Raw genomic sequence first — 16172 nt, forward strand, 5'->3', positions numbered from 1 at the left:
AGCTTTGCACTTTTGACTTTCTGGGCCAAATAATTTTTTGTCTTGTGCATTGTAGGATGTAGCATCTCTGATTTCTATCTGCTAGATGTGGCACTTCCTCCATTGTAACAACCAAAAATGTCTCTAAATGTTGCCATTCCCCCATACCCACCCCAAGGGGAAAAATTGCCCCTGGTTGAGTACCCTTGTGGTATAGTTAAGAGGTGGTAGATGGTGGTTACTTAGCCCACGTCTTAAAGATTACATATATGTTTTCTATATTCTTTGCCATTCTTTGGCATATGTTGTGCTTTAAATATGGTAGCATTTTTCTATACTAAATTTATTTTGTAATTCAAGTTAATTTTCTTGTTATATTTATCTATTGAGTCATAACATATTTTTTTCCTTTATTTAACAACCATGTAGAAAACATCCAGGTTTTCAAAGTTCACCTCCACGGAACTTCACTTATTCTCACTATCTGAAGTCTTAAAACAAGGACAAACTATCATAAATAGAAAGTCAGGTGAAGAACCTAACTTATGGGGAAGATGAGTTCTATTTTATTGAGGGAAATTTGCAGTTATGGTAGAATATCTAAATGTCATGTCCAGCAACTACTTGAAGAGAGGTTGGCTATAGACCTGGGAGTCAATGGTATAGCTAATAACTGGAATTATGAAGTATCCAAAAAAAGAAAAAGCTCAGAGAACTGAAGACTACGCCTTACCACAGAGCTATGGAAATGAAACAGGCAGAAAGAAAAAAGAATATTTATTGATTGAAATAAAGCTAATGATTGAATAGGTGAAAGGCAACCCTGCCACAGGGGTATCAATAAAGCCCAACAGTAGGAATAGGAAGACAGAAGGAAGGAAGGAACAAAGGAAGGAAGGAAGGAAAGAAGGGGAGGAAAATTCTGTCTACCAGCTGTATATCTTAGAAGATCATTCTAGGGGGGCGCCTGGGTGGCTCAGTCAGTTAAGCATCTGACTTCGGCTCAGGTCACGATCTCACATTGGTGAGAGTTGGAGCCCCATTTTGGGCTCTGTGCTGACAGCTCAGAGCCTGGAGCCTGCTTCAGATTCTGTGCCTCTCTCTCTCTCTCTACCCCTCCTTTACTCACACTTTGTGTGTGTGTGTGTGTGTGTGTGTGTGTGTGTGTGTGTCAAAAAATTAATGAATAAAAACATTTTAAAAAAAAGAGGAAAAAAAAAAAGAAAAGATCATTGTAGGGACCTGTGGAAAAGTAGTGGGTGGGCTTGTGGTTTGGAGAAAGGGGATTGAAAACGTGCCTGATAACTTGCCAGCCTTGAGATAAGCATCTATTCTTTTTTTTTTTTTAATGTTTATTTATTTTTGAGAGAGAGAGAGAGAGAAAGACAGAGCATGAACAAGGGAGGGGCAGAGAGAGAGGGAGACACAGAATCTGAGACAGGCTCCAGGCTCTGAGCTGTCAGCACAGAGCCTTATGCAGGGCTCGAACTCACAAACCGCGAGACCATGACCTGAGCGGATGTCAGATGCTCAACCGACTAAGCCACCCAGGCGCCCCAAGATAAGCATGTATTCTCATAGGACTTCCTTGGCTGTACTCTACTGAGGATCACCTAAAGAGCAACTGTTCCTTATCCTGAATAAAGTAATTCCTAGAACGAAAGGAAAAGGGTGCCCAACATGGTAAAGAATGTCAAATAATCCCCATCTTTCTGTTGTCCCTATCTTCTTTTCAACTTTCATATCATCATTTGCTACTGCTCTTGAGCAAATAAATGCACACCTATTGTAAGGAGAAATAGAGACGAAAGGATCTTATTGTTATATACTAAGAGTGGTATCAATAGATCATTGGAACTGTCACCTAATTATTGCCAGGAAAATTAGTTTAGGGTAAACTCCTCTGGAAGCAAATCACCATTTATAGAATTTTTAAAATGCATCTAGTTGACTTATTTCAAATCTCTTAGAATGGGTTAAATCATTCAGGTCCCTGGAATACAATTAGCAACAATTCAACTTAAAAGGTTTATAAGGAAATTTCGTGGCTCAAATTTAAGCATCAGAAGGGCATTTTACTAAGGTGTTTCATGTTTCCCCCTACGACACATGGCAATATGTGTGGCCCATGTTTTAATAATATCTGCTTTAAGGGGCACCTGTGTGGTTCAGTCAGTTAAGCATCCGACTCTATTTCGACTCCTCTCTGTTTCTGCTCAGGTCATGATCTCACCGTTTGTGGGTTGGAGGCCTGCCTCAAGCTCCGCAGTGTCAGTGTGCAGAGCCCACTCGGAATTCTCTGTCTCCCTCTCTCTGCCCCTCCCCCTCCTCAAAATAAATAAGTAAACAAACATTAAAAAGTAATATCTGCTTCAAACATTTTTTTTTACACTAAACCTTATGCCATGATCCACAGCACAGACAGAGCATTTGTCTGGGTGCTTTCTGGGGAAAACAGTTTTGAGTCTTCTGACAGCCAAAACAATAAAAAGGAAAACACTACTGAGTTATACTTTTATGTCTTTATCTAATAAAAGACGTATCCCTCAGTAGAGACTAACTTCCTGTCAGTGTCAGTCTGAAAGGAATATATCACCTGAGAGATGAAGGAACACATTAGGCCAGCGGCCAAACTTCGTCTTTTCCCCTTTGCAGAAGCTAATACCTCTTCCTCTATACTCTCTGCCATGTAAGAGAAGAGAGCTACAAGAGGGTCTTGAGACGAAAGGCGGTCAAGCATTTTGGAGTTTCAGGCAGAAACCAGCTACCGAGAGATCTTTAGGGACCCCAGTGGCATAAAAATCCAGGGTGGGCACACTGCTCCTTACTAAAGATTGAGAACCAGACACTTTTTTGCTCCGCACAGTAGCAATACGCGTGTGTACGTGACCGCCTTCCTCGCTTTCGGTGAATTCCAACTCCCTCAGCAGGAGCCCAAGTTTTCCTTTCAGGCTCCTTCGTTGTGCACCCGAAGCACGAATCCAACAGAATGCATACCAACCCCACCGGCCCCAAAAGAGGAATCCAGGACGGTGAAATTTCCCTGAGGCATAGAAGAAGCGAGAGACTTTCCGCCCAACCAATCAAGTGAGAGGGGATCTGGGCACACCCCTTTCTTCCTACCAATCAGCACCTAACTCGATGGGCTGGGCCCATCGACACCGGGAAAACACCTTTTAAATTTTATTAGTATAGCTTTTTTTCCCCTCCGTCATTCTAGGCCATCCCACGAACTGTGCTCAAAAGAGGAAAACTGAGTGTAACAATTCCAAAGCTGGTCATTCTGGCGGTGAGAAGTGAAACTATAGACCTCTCCATCAAAACTGTGATTCTATGAGGACTGGAGAATGGGAAAGGAGCGTTCCAGAGGACACACTACAACTCCCAAGGCGCCTTGCGCGGACTCGGCACGCCCCGGGCGAAGGGGCGGACCAAGGCGAAAAAGACAGCTGAGGGTCACGAGGGTCCTCTCCGACTTCCTGAATGTGAGCCACTGACCGCGCGGACTTTGAGGTGGGCGGGGCGGCGGCAACACGGGCTCTCGCGCTGTGTGCCCTCCCCGCTCCGGCTGCTCCGCCTGAGACGTCGGAGGGGGCGTGGCCCGCGCGGAGGCTGGTGGGGGCGCGAGCGCCGCGGGACGTGGGTGACGCGTCTTCTTCCAGCTCAGCGGTGTGTGAGGTGGCGCGGCCCCGCCGGCGATTGGCTGTTGGGAGACGAGTACGCTGCGGCCGTTGGTCGCCGGCAGCACGGAGGGAGAGCCGGGGCGGGCGGGGGGGATATGGGGCGGCAGTGGCGGCGGCGGCGGCTGCAGGAGGCGGGCGCGGACGAGCCGGCGGCTGCGGCAGCAGCGGCAGTCCCAGGAGTCCTCCTGTGAAGCGCCCCTGTCGGCGCCGCCGTGGGCCCCTCGGAGAGGGCGGCCAGTACGCGAGCCGCTGAGGAGCCGCTCCCCGAGCGCCGCAGCCCTAAGGACTCTCGGTCCCATCCTCGCGCTCCTGCTCCGGCTCCTCCATCTTGGCCTCGGCAGTGGCGGCTGCCGGGAGGATGTGCCGCCTTCTGGCAGGGGGAAGAAGGAGGAGAAGATGAAGAAGTACCGGCGGGCCTTGGCCCTGGTCTCCTGCCTGTCTCTGTGCTCCCTGATCTGGTGAGTTGCCGCGACGATATGGGAGTTTCCCGTGAGGGGCGAGGGGAGCAGCCCGGGTCACACCCCCCCCCCCCCCATCGTCTTGGCTGTTAGGGTGCGGGTCTCCAAGGCCCTTACGGAGCGACACACGGATTACTTCGCGACTCTCCCGCTGGCCGGCCTGGCTGTGCTCTGGGAGATGTTCACGGTGTGTTTTAGAATGTGCAAAGTGGGAGAGAAAGGTGCCTGAGCAGAATGGACCACCTGAGTGCCTTTGTAGTCAGTGACAGTGGCGCTGGGAGACGGTGGGGCGTTTGGGCAGTTCTCAGACAGACGCCAGGTAAGTTGCTCGGCTTTCCTGCCAGCCACTCGCTTTCGTAGTGTGAGAAGGGCAGAAAGCGTGTCGGATGTGGTGTGTTCCCGACGAGCGATTTTAAAACAACGTGATTGTCACGAGGGTGAGAGTAATGTACAAGCAGTAGTTTGGGCCATTTCTTGCTGTCTTTGGCCTCGGGTGCACTTCGGGCTGCTGTTCTGGAAACTTTGGGGGACATTATGAAGCACTTTGTCAATAGTTAGATGATGGAAAGCCGTTGGTTCAGTAGAGTGTCTTAGGTGTCGTGTGTACAGCGGTTTCTGCTGATAGTCCCCTCGTAATGGGACGATAAGCCCTGCGTTTTGAAGGCGGGAAGGGTGCTTTGTTCCTGAAGTTTGTGGAGTTTCTGTTGATCCTTGGCGTATTGGGGCGTCTTTGAGGCGCGAAGAGCGTGTCAGTAAAAGGGTTGCTGTCATCGTACTGGGAAAAGACATTTCCCCCCTCCGACGGAATTTCTTCAGAGATGTGTGACGTTAGCTGACTGGAAAGATGCTTCTTCAGTCAGTGGTTTGCTGTTTATTATATTAAAGTCGAGATAAACTAAGTTCCTTGTGTTGTTTATTTCTGGAAAACACCAACAATGTCTTCATTTTTACCGGTGCCCAATGGATTCCAAAGATTCTGAAGTTGGAGAGTTGTTGCTCACATCAAAAAATAAATAAGAGGAAAAGGAAAGCCCTTGCCTGGCTGAGGAATTTTGATTGGAAGATTGATAGAAGTTTTAGAGAATAAAACATTTGGCCTTTTGACTTTAATTCCAAACCCTTTTAACAGGAGCACTGTCCTTCCCTCTTTCTGCTTGTTAGTATCATGTTGGGTATGAAGAAGTGCACGCAGGAGATGAGTCCACTCACCGCATTTTAAGTTTAAATTTGCGGGTGAGATACCAAACCCTTTTGCTCCTATCCACCTTTTCCTGGGGGCTGCTTGGTAGTGTATGGGTTATACGTCATTTCTTTCCTCTTTGTCCTTGATTTTGCCCATCTTTATACCATGTTATTCTTCACCAGCACTTTCTGAAACGGCTCCTAGGACAAAGGGTATGCTTTTCATTCAAGTTTAAAAATGTATCAGTATCTCTGATTTTTTTAAATTGAAACATATTTGACATGTAGCATTGTGTAAAGGTGTACGTTTGTATATTGTCATTTGATTGCCATTGTAGTGATAGTTACTATATTTATCCTGTCCTGTAAAATGATCATTTCTTTTTTGTGGTCAGAGTAGTTAAGACCTAGTCTCAGAGTAAGTTTAATGATTGTCATACAATATCATTGTCTACATGCACTATATCCCACACCAAATCTTCAGTACTTAGTTATCTATTAGTTGCAAGTTTGTATCCTTAAACATGATTTTTTTTTCTTCAATTTTAATGGAAGGTAGGGATGAGATAGAACATTACAATGTATTTTCTAAAGTCGTTTGTGTATTTAAATTAACCATGCTTCTGTTACTTGGTGTAACTTCTGGCTATCTTTTGTTTAGGCTTACTTAAGTATGGTTTCTCAGCTTTATTCATTAGCAGTAGTGAGAATATCATGACCTGTCAGGGGGGAAAAATCAGTCAGCTTAGTATTGAAAGTAGTAGTCATAAAGTTCTGTAAAGTGTGTTGACTCTCACAGTGAAGAATAGATGTTGAGGGTTTCAATAAAGAGTGAAAAGTTTAAGAAACTTTGGGTTAAGAAACAATTGAGGTAGTATATTTTGAGATTAGTTTGGACTGCCAAATTTAGGGATATTTTAATTATTCTTTACTGAAGCCATTAAAAGGGCATTGAAAAGAGGACATTTAGACTTGAGATTTTCTTGGTAGGGTGATGATGCGATTGGAGAAGAGCAGTGGTACGTGGTAGCGATGGGCAGAGGGTATGTTATGTCTTTGAGACATAATGAAATATTGAAATTATTGCACTGATTCAACTGAAGGTCTAATTCTTGCTACCATGTGGTCTGTATGTCATTTCCCAACATCTCTATTCCCCCTTTACCAGTAATAGATATGGTAAGCCATTGTGGTGTTCAACAGATGTTTACAGAAGAGTTAAGCTCCTCTTAGTAGCCATTTTTGTCTTCTTTGTCATTCATAAATTGTCTCAAATTCTGTGATTCGTTTCTTTTTTACATTGTATCATTTTGTAATTTATGAATGCTGTGTGTTCATACTACAGTACTCTAGTTTCTAAGGTTCTCCTCCCTTCTCCAGTATAACTGAAGTTTGTTATCTCCTTGTTTATACTCTCACATTTTTATAGGTCTCGATTATGTCGCCCTTCTCCTTTTGTCTTTTCAGCCTGGAGTCCTAACCTTAGAGTACTTTCACACGAAACCCATCCTTCCATCTTACCATTCATTCTGGTTGCTCTTTTTTACTTTTGCATATATTATGCGGTTCTTTATCAAGTACTACTACAGAGTATTTTAGGTATAAATGTACTGTACCTGCAGTAAAGAGTTATAATGATAGCTGATATTTATTGTCATCTATCTCTGTGTCTAGTTTATGATGTGTACTTTACACATTTTAGCACATTCACTCTTCACAGCAACCCTATGAGGTAAGTATTATTGTAAACCTCATTTTTCATTTTATAGTTAAGGAAGTAGGAAAGTTAAGTAATTTGGCAAAGTTTAGGAGCTTAGATTGGAATCCAGGCAGCCTGACTCATGGTAGAGGATCCTGACTGTTGTCAAAGGTCAGAAGGCCTGTATTCCAGGTATGGCTCCATTGCTTACTAGATATGTGTCCTTACACATTGTATGTAATTTATTTGAACCTTAATTCGTATATCCTAAAAGTAGGAAAATAATTCATTCACGCCTCATGGGATTGTTAGAAGGATGAAATGAGATCATATGTATGACAGATCTTTATAAAATAGTAAGGGTATATTATCTATATATTTCATCATAAAATATTCAACAAAGATTTTTCTCATGCTCATTATGTATCATACATTGTTATGGGCATTGAAAACCTCAAAATAGGGTAACCAACTTAATCCTGGTTTTCTCAAAGTCCTATGTCCCAGGAATTCCCTGTATGATTTCCTACTGCTGCTGTGACAAGTTGTCAAAAATTTAGTGCCTTAAAACAGCATACATTTATTATCTTACAGTTCTGGGGTTAGAAGTCCAAATTAAGTCTTTTTTTTAATATTAAAAAATATTTTTAATGTTTACTCATTTTTGACAGAGAGAGAGAGAGAGAGAAAGAGAGAGAGAATATGAGTGGGGTAGGGGCAGAGAGAGAGGGAGACACAGAATCCAAAGCAGGCTCCAGGCTCCGAACTGTCAGCACAGAACCCGACGCAGGGCTCGAAATTATGGACCTAGATCATGACCTGAGCTGAGGTCAGACGCTCAACTGACTGAGCCACCCAGGCACCCCAGAAGTCCAAAATAAGTCTTAACTGGGCTTAAGTCAAAGTGTCAACAGAGTTGGTTCCTTCTGAAGTCTTTGAGATAAAGAATCTGTTTCTTGGGGCGCCTGGGTGGCTCAGTGGGTTAAGCGTCCGACTTCGGTTCAGGTCATGATCTCACTGTTTGTGAGTTTGAGGCCCGTGTTGGGCTCTGTGCTGACAGCTCAGAGCCTGGAGCCTGCTTCAGATTCTGTGTCTCCCTCTCTCTCTGTTCTTCCCCTGCTCGCACTGTCTCTCTGTCTCTCTCTCAAAAATAAAGAATAAAAAAAATTAAAAAGAAAAGAAAAGAATCTGTTTCTTGAACCTTTTCAGCTTCCAGGGCTACCTGTGTTCTATGACTCCTTCCTCATATCATCCTAACCTCTAGCTTCAGTCCTCACATCTGTTGTGGACTGATCCTCCTGCCTCCTTTTTCAAGCATTTTTGTGATTACATTGGGCCCACCCAGACAATCCAGGATTATATCCCCATCTCAAAATCCTTAATTTAATCACATCTGCAAAGACTATTTTAGCACGTAAAGTAACATATTCAGGGATTAGGACTGGAATATCTCTGGGAGGCATCTTGCAGCCTAATATACTGGGCCTGGCAAACTGAAGATTGATCATTGTCCTATAGGGGAAAAAGATTTAATCTGTGCTTTAAGCAGTGGATATTCAAAAATGTTTTAGTGTGCCCCTCTCCCAGTGAAACCATGTGCATGCACCTTTAATATGTGCTTGAATGTTTATAAGTTATATGCGTGTGCCAGTATGATATTAGTATAATAGAATACTAATAAGTTACATAAATTAGATGTTTAAAAAAGATGAGAAAAAATGAACAATCTTAATACTTTCTGTTAATAGTACTTTTTTATTCTCAAGTAATAATTTCTGGTCAGAGCGTTGTGATTGACTGACTAGATTATTTTACATTGTGATGTGGTTGAAGAATAGCTTGTACTAGCTAAGAGTCTTAGCCCTGCAATTTGTTGGCTTGTACTTGTGTAGTTATTATCGTTGCAGTCTTTGCAGGAATTTTTTTAAAGCTACTTCTCCATGTTGTGAGAGTCAGTTTAGTTAAAACTAAATAATATAATCCCTAACTGTACTTAATTGGGCACATGTAAACACCAGTGCATCACAGTGTGTTGGAAGTAAACCCCACTGTTTGTGGAACTTCTGTTTTTTCCTTAGGTTTCTGACTACATAGTCCTTGCTGTTATTGACGTGTGACCAGCTGACCTTCAGAACAAGTTGAATCCTTATATTAAACTTAGTAAATCTTGATTAATTAAAAAAAACCACTATTTTATAGAACCATTTTATGTTCACAGCAAAATTGAAATTGAGTAGAAGTTACAGAGATTTCCTATATACTCTGTCCCCACCCATGCATAGCCTCTTCCATTAATCAACATCCCTTACCAGAATGGTTTATTTTATTTTATTTTATTTTATTTTATTTTATTTTACTTATTATTTTAGAGGGAGTGTGTGTGTGAGCAAGGGAGAGGGGCACAGGGGGAGAGAGAGAGAGGGAGGGAGGGAGGGAGGGAGGGAGGGAGGGAGGGAGAGAGAGAGAGAGAGAGAGAGAGAGAGAGAGAGAGAGAGAGAATCTTAAGCAGGCTCCATGCTCAGCACAGAGCAGAACACAGGGCTCGATCCCACAACCCTGGGGGGTCATGACCTGAACCAAATTCAAGAGTCAGACACTTAACCAACTGAGCCACCTAGGCACCCCTGATTTATTTATAAGACTAAAAAAAAAAAAAAAAAAAAAAATCTATTCTTGCACCCAATAGGATCTTCTTGGAGAAGTTCATATTTAGTGCTAATGAGAAAAATCTGACATTTTAACGTGCATCTAACATATATAATAGTTACAAAAAATAGTTACAAAGGTCTTTAGGAACACCAAGGGTAGAATTTGTATTCTAGATATGGTTCTATCACTAGCTGTATGTCGTTGGACAAGTTATTTCTGTGAGTCTCAGTTCACCTGTAAAAATGGTTTGCGAGATGGATAGTTCAAGATGGGAGTATTTTGTTTCAGGCAGAGGGAAGATTCCTACAGTATATGTGGGGCCAGATGGGAAGGGAAGCTAGGCCAGGTTTTGGTGGGATTTGATTATTGTGTAGATGAACTTACTGTTAAACTGGCTAAGAGGATGAGCCAGTGTAGTAATTTAAACAAGAGCAGGAGGTCAGATTGATCTTTTAATTAGATCGCTGTGGAGATAGAGTAGATCGGACGTGACAGACTGTGGAGACTGGGATCCCTAATGTGGCAGTCACACTGGAGAGACTTGATAAATATTTAAATCAAGGTTGTCTGTTTCGGTGGCTTTTTTGGACTTAGTAGAAATATTTCTGAGTGTGTCATCCAGTTTTCATAGACTTTAGAGGTGATATTTCTTGGTTTGTGATTTTCTGTACCTCTTATCTTGCTTTTTCTCTGATAATTTTGCTGGTTTCTTGCTCATTTGTTAATATGCATAAGTGAGCAGAAATACAAGAAACAAGAAAAATATATAATCAGTTTTATCATTTTTAGGATAATGATTACAAATACCCTTGAAAATCACAACTCTGTCTTTCATCTAGAGAAATTATTTTCTTTGTTTTGTTTCTGTAACTTTTTTTAAGACCATAAGTCTTTTCTGAATAAAATAATAAATATTCAAAATAAATAATAGAAACTCCCTGTTTAAATCATTTGATGACATTTTTTTGTAATAGTCTTTCTTGCTTGTGACTCTAGGTAATGATACTCTATATCCTAAAGCTGCTAAGAGAATAGGTCTTAAAAGTTATCACACACACACACACACACAATTGTAACTGTGTTTTGTGGGTGTACTTTGTGATGATCATATCACAGTCTATACAAATATTGAATCACTTACTATATTGTATACCTGAAGCAAACATAATATGATATGCCAGCTGTATCTCAATTTTTAAATAAGTCTCTCTTGTGGTAAACTTTGGGAAGTAAAGTTTATCTTTGCTCTGAGATATACATTCCAAAGAAAGTGTCTGGCACTTAAAAGAGGTATTGGGTTATTAAAAGCAGTGTCAGATCTTTTCAGACAAGTTTTTAGAGGAATCCAGATTGCCTAAGGGAAAAAATCTGTGAAAGAAGTTGTGACAGGGAGGCACAACACCTTTGTGTAAAACTCCAACACTTGTGTCCAATAAAAAATGGCAAATACTTTATTTATAATATCCTTTGAATTAGTTTTAAAAGAGATGGATGCATTTTATAACAACTTCTTTAGATTGTTAAATATTTGAGGATATATTGGAATGGATGCAGGTAGTTGAGTTGGCTGGCAGTGAAAACAAGCAAAAGATACACCTAACTTATCTTTGGACATTGGTTATTTCATTTTTCCATTGTTCATGAACTCCTAAATTATTCTTTCCCCTTTTTAACTGTCTGAATAGAGAAATAGGTCAATACATAGAGCTAACATTCTAGTGCACGTAATGAAAGGGGAGAGAACATTTTATAAAAAATTTTAGTGCTTTATTCTTTCAAGCCTTCTTCAAGTAGAAACATGTATGGGATACTTCAGTAGTTTATACATAACTGGAACTCTTTATTTGAAACATAATACGTTGCAGATTACACTTTAGTGCCAATTGTATGTTATTTGTTTTGTTTTTCAAGGCCATATTTTAAAGTAGTTTCAAAAAATAAAATTGTTCATGTTACAGAGAAATGAGAAATTACTTTTGAGTGTTTGCAGTATCAGAATGTTAATCCCTTGGGATAAACTTACTTCATAAATGCAAATTCTTTTGAAAGAAAGTTTGATTTTATTTTAGGACTTTATTTTGTAATGAATCATGGTTAAAATGGTTTTATACTTTACATAGAAGTAACTTTATACTTTACATAGAAATGTTTTATGGCTCATAGGTAATAAGCTAGTTTTGTATTTCTTGTTATAGGATATTTGTAATCTAACAGGAGAAAATATGTAAAGTGCTTAAAACAGTGGCTTGCTCATAGTAAGCACTGTTATAGGAGTTCTTATTATTCATTCTGTCTGGGTGCTTTGGTACAGTTAGAAGGGCAGAGGTGTCAGGGTTCAGAAATAGGAATCCATAAATTCATTCAAAGTGTTATTTGGTTACCAACAGTGTATATGGTGTGGTGGGGAATACTGAAGAGGCAGGAGACCTGAGCTCTGCCCTCGGGAGTTTACAAGCTGGTTGTCAAAATACACATACATACATACTAGTGTAGTGGAGAGGGAATAAAACTAACTTAGACCTCAGTTGTAATACTTTTTTGCATTATTAATAGTCTTTTTTGGGTGTTTATTTCTGTTCTAAGTGTTTAACTTATTTTATCCTTATTGCAACTCTTTTAAGATAGACACGCCATTTTAAACATGAAGAAAGAGAGGCACAAAAAAGTTAACCAACTTGCCCAAGTTCTCACAGCTCTTAAGCAATGAGCCAAAGCCTGAGTAGGCGGAGTCTGAGCCTGTGTTTTTACCACTACACTGTGCTGCAGGTAGTCTGGTAGATGGACTTAAGTAAGTTTCTCTACCTTTTCTTTGTGTGTTAATTTTCTTATCTGAAAATGGGCTGACTGGATTGCCTCAACTAGGAATGGACATTAGAATTATTCATGAAGCTTAAAAAAAATACACATGCCTAGGATTCTTACCTTGGGGATTCTGTCTCAGTAGGTTTGGGATATTTTTGTTCATTCCAGTCATTATTGCTAGATTAGATGAATTCCGAGATTGTTTTGTACTTTTAACATTCTGAGATATCTGATTTGAACATTTGCGAACAATACATAAAGCTGAATTGTTCGGTTGGTGCTTAAAGAAGGGAAAAATTAGGCCTGGAGTTGTCAGGAAAGACTTGAGTTGGGTTTAAGAGAATATGATGTGTGGCTCATAAACTTTGCTTCTGTCAAATGTAGGTGGTTCATGAACTGAAATAAGAAGTACTCGTGCTGCTAATATGAATTATGGTCTTTTCCGTGTGTGTGTGTGTGTGTGTGTGTGTGTGTTGTGGGTAGATACTACTTAATTGTCAAGGAGAAAGAGAATAAATGAGATAATGTACTTGATATAGGTGGGCATGATAGTAAGCAGACAAACCTGAGTAGAAACTAAAAGCTATATTTCGGAGATTGTGATAGGTTTTACAAGCCAACCCAAGGAGTTAGACACTAAAGATTCAGCAAGAGAAATGGAGTTCCAAGAATGGTATTTCGACATCATTGTGCTAGATATATTTCAGAGAAGAGTGAGTTGGAGGGATGAATACTGAAAACAAGCAGTTAGAGTAATTGAAGTTTGTCACAACAAGGACTTGGTAGTAAAAACGAAGAGGGTGCATTGAGCAGAATTTTTGAGAAAGTAAATCATCTGGTTTGGTGGTAGATTGGCCATTGGCAGTGCAGTTTAGTAGAAATAGCATTGGTCTAGGATTCAGAAGAGAACTGGGTTTTAGTTTGCCTCTAACAAGCTCTTGTTCTTCAGTACCCCCTTTCTGTCATCCTTAGTGTCAAGAGATAAGTTTACTGAGGCTTCTATGTGGTGAGTTCTGTGCAGGATTCTGGTGGATAATACAAAGTAGCTGCTTTCTTAGAGCATACTGTAGTTGAGAGAATAAATGCTAGGATCTCAAATTACAAATCTGTGCAATAAAATTCAAAGAGAGAAGAAAAGTTATTTATTTATTTTTTTAAACTGGGGCAACGAGAATAATTGGACATGGTCAAAAAGAAATGGAAGAGTTGCAAAAGATTTGAAAGGAGAAGGAACTGTTGAGACAGAGTGGAATAATCCAAGTGGAGACATTGTATAGGCACTTAAAAATGTAGACTTGAGTGCAGATAAGGTTTGGGCTGGAGCTGTCCTCATAGAGGGGATCATTTTTGAAACAGCACAGTTGACTAAACATGGAGTTCTGCAGATACTTAGAATAAAGACAACTGCCAAGCAAAGTAAAGCTCCTCCTTTCCCTTTAGAGCTTTACTTTGAAATGAAAGATGGAAAGAGGTTTAAGGAGGTCATTCGAGTGGTCAGCAATATAAAATGTCTCAGATAAGGCTGAAAAGCTTGAAAACTAAGAAAAGGGTCTTGTTTTCAAAAGAGGGAAGTAATTGGTAAAAGTTTATGGGAGTGAAAATAAAAGACATTTGGAGAGGTGGTAGGTGTGAGTTCTCAACGCGTTTGTTTGGCAGCCAGGGAGATAGGCTAGAGTAGTCTCATACTTGTATGCTTCACCCCATTCTACACAGAGCCACTAGATTCATCTTACTAACACACAACTTTGATTATGTTAGTCTCTTGCTAAAACATCTTTCAAAGGCTCCCGTTTTCCTGAAGAGTAAAACATTGAAATGTTAACCCTTACATGAAAGGCCTGAAGTCTGACCCAAATCTACTTTTGTAGTTTTATTTTTCACTGTTCTTAGATAGGCTTTCTGTTATAGCATGGCTGACCTGTTAGCTTTGTAGTAATTTCTGTGGCAACTGTCTTTGTAGATTTGAGTTGAAAATTAAGGTAGCAAAGGTATTGTGACTTGGTTTTATAGGCTAAATACATACCCGATGAAAGTTTCTTAAAATATATCATTATCAAGTACGCTTAGTATATGATTATTTTCAGCAGCTTTGAGGACAGTTGCATTGGCTGAATTTCTAATGGTATGTTAAGATGTAAAAAGAGGACATACTATATTGTTTAATAAGTGCTATCCCATGCTGGATCCATGAAAGTACAGGCAATTTTAGTGAAACAGTCCTCTAATAGATTTTGATACATGGGATAATTAAGCTAAGAGAATACAAGACCAATCCTACATCAGAATGAAGATTAAAGATCAGAACTTTTGAAATTCAAAGGTTTGATTAGAAGCAAACATAGAGTTTTCTTCAGCTAAGCTCTATAGTTCCATGTGATATGATTGGAGATTGCTGCGGTAGCCAAATAGAATAAAAATTGGGAGGAGAAAGGGGCACACACAGTTTGACTTCTTCCTATCAGCAGGTAGACCTAGCAGAAGAGAAGCAACCTTAAAAGAACTCCCAAGCTGATAACAGATTAAGAAGAATATCTGTCTTTTAATACGTTGTAATTGAAAGAAAGTAGGAGGCTTATTAAGCAAAAGCACTGGAGGCCCAGTGATCTTTTGGTCTTTTTGGATTCTGATCAAAATGGCTTCTATAATATTTACCCATTGCCCACAAGTCTCCCTGTATTTAGAATTTCAAATTTCTGGGCAGTAATGTCCAAAACCACAATTTTCACTGTTGCCTGAAAGTTAAGTTCTACTTTCCCACCTATTTGTTTCATAGGTATCTTTCCTGGAATGCCTTTTTGGTTTGTTTGTGAAGGAGGATGTGGGCAGGGCATTACTTTAACCACACTGCCATAATTGAATGGCTGGCACTATGTTTTCATACTAGGGATTAAATACATACTTCTGTATTTAAGAAGCAATTCTTCATTGCCCAGTTCTGTTTTTTCTTTCACCATAAATTCTGTGATTACTGGGCTCTCTCCCTTTTCTAAGCTCTTATCAAAAGCTGTTCCAATCCACGGTCAAAGGAAGAGCTCAGTAGATTGCTGTGCTGAGAACAAGGCAGTAAGTTCTCTGTCCTGAGGTGCTCAGTGTCATGTGAGGAATAGAAATGTAAACAGTTAATTTCAGTTCAGGGCTGTAGAAAGTGCTCAGACAGAGATATGCCAAAGGGTTGTGGCCAAACCCTAGATTGACGAAGGCACGAACGTGTCCTAATCCCTAACTTGTTCCTGCCCCCAGAAAAGAGAATAAGAATTTAGTCAGGTTTTGGATGGTGAGGAGTGGGCGAAGGGGCTGAACAGTATTAGAAGAGGGAGCAGCATGAGCCAGAGACTTGGAAGCATGAGGCAGCATGGCATGTGTTCAAGGAACAACTAGTAGTAGCTCTGTATCACTGAAGCATGATGTGGGAGGCAAGGAGTGGCAGAAAGTATGAAGCTGAAGACTTAGGCAATAGAAGAATTTTAGATATTTAAAAATAAGCAGGGAAGCTTGAATTTTGTCATGGAGAGTCAATAAAAGATCTTAAGCAGGAGAACAGTAGTCTGACAACTTAGTGTTAGGTTCTTGGCATTCTGAAGGGTTGATTTGCAGAGGTGGTAAGATCGGAGTTAGGGAACTCTGTTAGGAGGTTGCTCTAAGTAAGACATGAAAAGGCAGTCATAACGGATGGAGGAATGGATTATAGAAATTTGAGGTAAAATTAACTGGAGATAGTGG

General features: G+C 40.4%; 1 protein-coding gene across 3 annotated transcripts in view; it reads left to right on the plus strand.

The window, feature by feature from the left end:
* The first annotated feature begins 3297 nt into the window (after window positions 1–3297).
* SUCO (SUN domain containing ossification factor) overlaps window positions 3298–16172 on the plus strand; it is a 92351-nt gene continuing 79476 nt past the window's right edge. For 2 of the 3 annotated variants that reach the window (XM_058701932.1, XM_058701934.1), the window contains exon 1: window positions 4059–4121. In XM_058701932.1, the coding sequence (XP_058557915.1) occupies window positions 4059–4121 (63 nt within the window). Of the gene's footprint in view, window positions 3406–3570; window positions 3595–3824; window positions 4122–16172 lie in introns of those variants that run through there. The other variant, XM_058701931.1, reaches the window with a different exon arrangement.

The sequence above is a fragment of the Neofelis nebulosa genome, chromosome 15 (assembly GCF_028018385.1).
Source record: "Neofelis nebulosa isolate mNeoNeb1 chromosome 15, mNeoNeb1.pri, whole genome shotgun sequence".
Classification (NCBI taxonomy): Eukaryota; Metazoa; Chordata; class Mammalia; order Carnivora; family Felidae; genus Neofelis; species Neofelis nebulosa.